The 3,239-nt window shown below is 31.9% G+C and overlaps 1 protein-coding gene across 1 annotated transcript; it reads right to left on the bottom strand.

The window, feature by feature from the left end:
• Window positions 1–1,262: 1,262 nt before the first annotated feature.
• LOC126724542 (NADPH:quinone oxidoreductase-like) lies at window positions 1,263–2,955 on the bottom strand. Its single transcript, XM_050429038.1, has 3 exons — window positions 2,799–2,955; window positions 2,432–2,623; window positions 1,263–1,741 (listed from the first exon to the last, which is right to left on the bottom strand). Exons 1-3 carry the CDS (start codon window positions 2,878–2,880, stop codon window positions 1,440–1,442), a joined length of 576 nt encoding a protein of 191 aa, XP_050284995.1. The 5' UTR covers window positions 2,881–2,955; the 3' UTR covers window positions 1,263–1,439.
• Window positions 2,956–3,239: the final 284 nt, after the last annotated feature.

Here is a 3,239-nt window from a genome sequence, read left to right as displayed (position 1 = left end):
TTAGCAATTCAATGCCATGTGGTACGGCCAAAATTTCTAAGTCAAATTGCCTATATGCAAAATGATACTACTCAATGACTCTCGGATGCTGTGAGAGGGACGCTATATGTATCCGCTACATGGTAAAAATTTCCCTATCATAGGGGACAAGCTCAAGAGTCCATGGGATTTTGAAAATTTTCATATTTTCTATTGCTTCTTAATTTGTTTCTAGCAAGGACTTGAAATTCGTCCTTGTTGGCATGATAATTGTGTCTAGGCAAGGTTTTTGGAGAGGGTTTACATGGAAAAGCACCTCCTGCTTGTAAGGTGAGGGGGTGAGGAAATTTTTTGAGTGTCATGTTAATTTGATACATATAATATGTAGTATTTGTAAATCTTGTTGCCATATGTCATAATAAATTTTGAATAAGGAATTTGTGGATGTAGCCCTAGTTTTGTTAGGTGTTCTTGTGTGTGCTTTGATCTCTTTTTTTTTTTTTTTTTTTTTTTTTTTTTTTTAATATTGTTTTTTTTTTGCATATCTTAATTAACTCTCATTATTCGGTAAGTCTAATTACCTTAATATGTTCTAATAATAATGTTATTGAAATCTAGATGACTATCATTATGAAGTAACTAATTAAATCAGCTGGACACACATATGCCATTAACTAGGCTTGTGGCTTTGTCAACCTATCCTAATTTATGATAAATGGACTAATCTCCTCTTTCATGGCATGAGTTACAAGTTCTAATGGAGTAATCATTTTAGCAGTGATTCATATAATGTTCATCTATTTGGTGGTCCTTTTTTAATTGCTATTCATCTAAGGGAATCATATATTTCTTTGCAAAGAGCTCCTCAGAATTGTTTGGTTAATTAAGGACTATCATATAACTTATCAACAACTAATGGTCAAAGCTGATTAATCTGAATGTTTCTCAACTCATTTTGGTAGCTAGCTTTGCTATTTTTCAAGCCACCATTGACTATTTGCTATCAAGTCAAAAAATATTTAAATATTTTGTTTCAAATTGTACAATGTGACGGTTCTCAACAATTTAAAACTGAGGCTCAAAAAAGAAAAGCCAACTAATTCACTTATTTACGACATAAGTATATTATAAATTGTAGTTAATTGCACATTTTATTCTCCACTTGGGCTTGATTATGTAGCACCCTTAAACAAAAAAAATTGTGTAGATCTAGCTAGTGCAAACATTATTATCTCAGAAACAGGAACAAAATTTTATTAATTACCACATTACATACCAAAGAAACAATAAAAACAAGTTGAGCTGAATTCCACTGAAAACGACCAAACATAAAAAGGACAAGGAAAAAAAATTAAGGAAAGTAGTAACCCAAACTAATTAATCTTATGTCCATTGCACCATAAAATTAAAATATCATATTTTTGTCCCTTTTGTTTGAGAATTACACACATAGTATCTCATCACTTGCCCTGAATACGCAAAGTAAATTCATGCAAGGCCAGAAGAACTTCCTTCAACCTCTCTTTGGTCTCTGCACTGATCAAGTTGCCATCTTTATCAAACTTTGCAGGTTGCTCGAATGCATTCAAGGAAAACAATGGCGTATTAATGAAATGAAGATCAATAAAAACTCCAACTTGGCGAAGATGATACTGTGCTCGTTCCCCACCACCATTTCCTCCAGTACTTACAATGGCAGCAGCCTTGTTAGCCCAAGCATTTGGTGGTCTAGATGCCCAGTCAATAGCATTTTTCATAGGTGCTACCGTGCTAGCAAAAGAATGCAAAATACATGCGCAAAAGTTATAAGTTTTGTATGTACATGAAAAATCAATTGACTTAATTAAACTATATAAAATCTAATACTCTTTTTATTGGCACCTTTCTGTCCCTTCTAAAATATGCCAAAATTAATAAATCTTGTTAATTTAATTCATAAATTGGTTAAGAGCCTTTTCCTACATTTGCCAAGCATGATTCCAAACATTGTTAATTAATTAAAACAGTTTTTGCTTCACCTTTCACTAGAGAAAAGAAAAAGAAACAGATATTATTTTTAAATTCTCTTATGTTCTAATGTTTAGGTTGTTATGCCATGCACAGATATATTAAAAAAAAAAAAAAAAAACTGAGAAACATATTTCAAAATTTTTTTTTCTTGGTATCAAATTAAATTTCACTCTAAATTGATGAGACATGCATGGACAGAAAATTATATTATTTCTAATAAAATCACAATCTTCTCATTCAAACTAGTTTTTTTTAGAGGGTGTTAAGTGCTTTTGAACTAGATTTAACACAACAACTCTCTTGAATTTTTATTAAATTATAATAATTTATACAAAGAATAAATCATAGTTCAATATCATCTATATGCACATCAAAATAAAGAACTTCATTTCCACAAAGAAACAGCACAATATATTGGAGAATGAGAGAGAGAAGAGGGTACCAGCAATGGAAAAGTTGTACTCAGGCGAAGCAAATAGAATACTATCAGCTTCTTTTATTTTCTGACGGAAAGCTTCAACTGCGGGTGGAAATGTTCCCTGGCCTTCAAGGTCAGTATTTAGCAAAGGCAGCTGGTTGATTTCTACTTGCTCAATTTGAATTTCTTTGACTGACTCTTGGCATAGTTGGATTGCTAAAACAAATTAATTACAACCCCATCATATAAAAAAACTCATTTAAAATTAAGAAAAATGTATCAACAAAAAATTAAAGAAATAACTTAATCAACAAATAAATTAATATCCTTCTATAATAAATAAACAAATTTGAACACGTAATCTCGTTTGGTTATAAACGGAATTACATACCAGCTCGAACGAGGCCTCGGTGGAAGGAACCTTCACGGAGAGACCCACATACTGCTGCCACTTTGATTATAGGTTTCGCCATCTTTCTCTTTCTTTGTGTTTCAAATCGTGTAGAAATAACTTGAATGAGTACGTAAAAATGTCCAAATGCTATGCAATTTTCTCTCTTTTATGTAAAAGAGAGAAAATTTATATGAAACCTGGAGCTATGATGTTGATTAATATAAAAAAGAGTAATGTTATTGTTGGATAATGATCAGACGGTGTAAATCTTTTTACGTTATGTGAAGGGTTTGCATGTAGACGTGATTCTTGAATGTGTTAGTATGTCAACGGCCAACGAAATGAGATGTTCTAAATTCTAACATGATATATCTCTAGAAGATTACAGTTATACGAGTCCGTGGGAAAGGGGGGTTTCTTAAGTGAGTGATGAGGTCT

This window comes from Quercus robur, chromosome 4 (assembly GCF_932294415.1).
Source record: "Quercus robur chromosome 4, dhQueRobu3.1, whole genome shotgun sequence".
Lineage (NCBI taxonomy): Eukaryota > Viridiplantae > Streptophyta > Magnoliopsida > Fagales > Fagaceae > Quercus > Quercus robur.
This window is presented reverse-complemented; position numbering and strand designations above follow the sequence as displayed.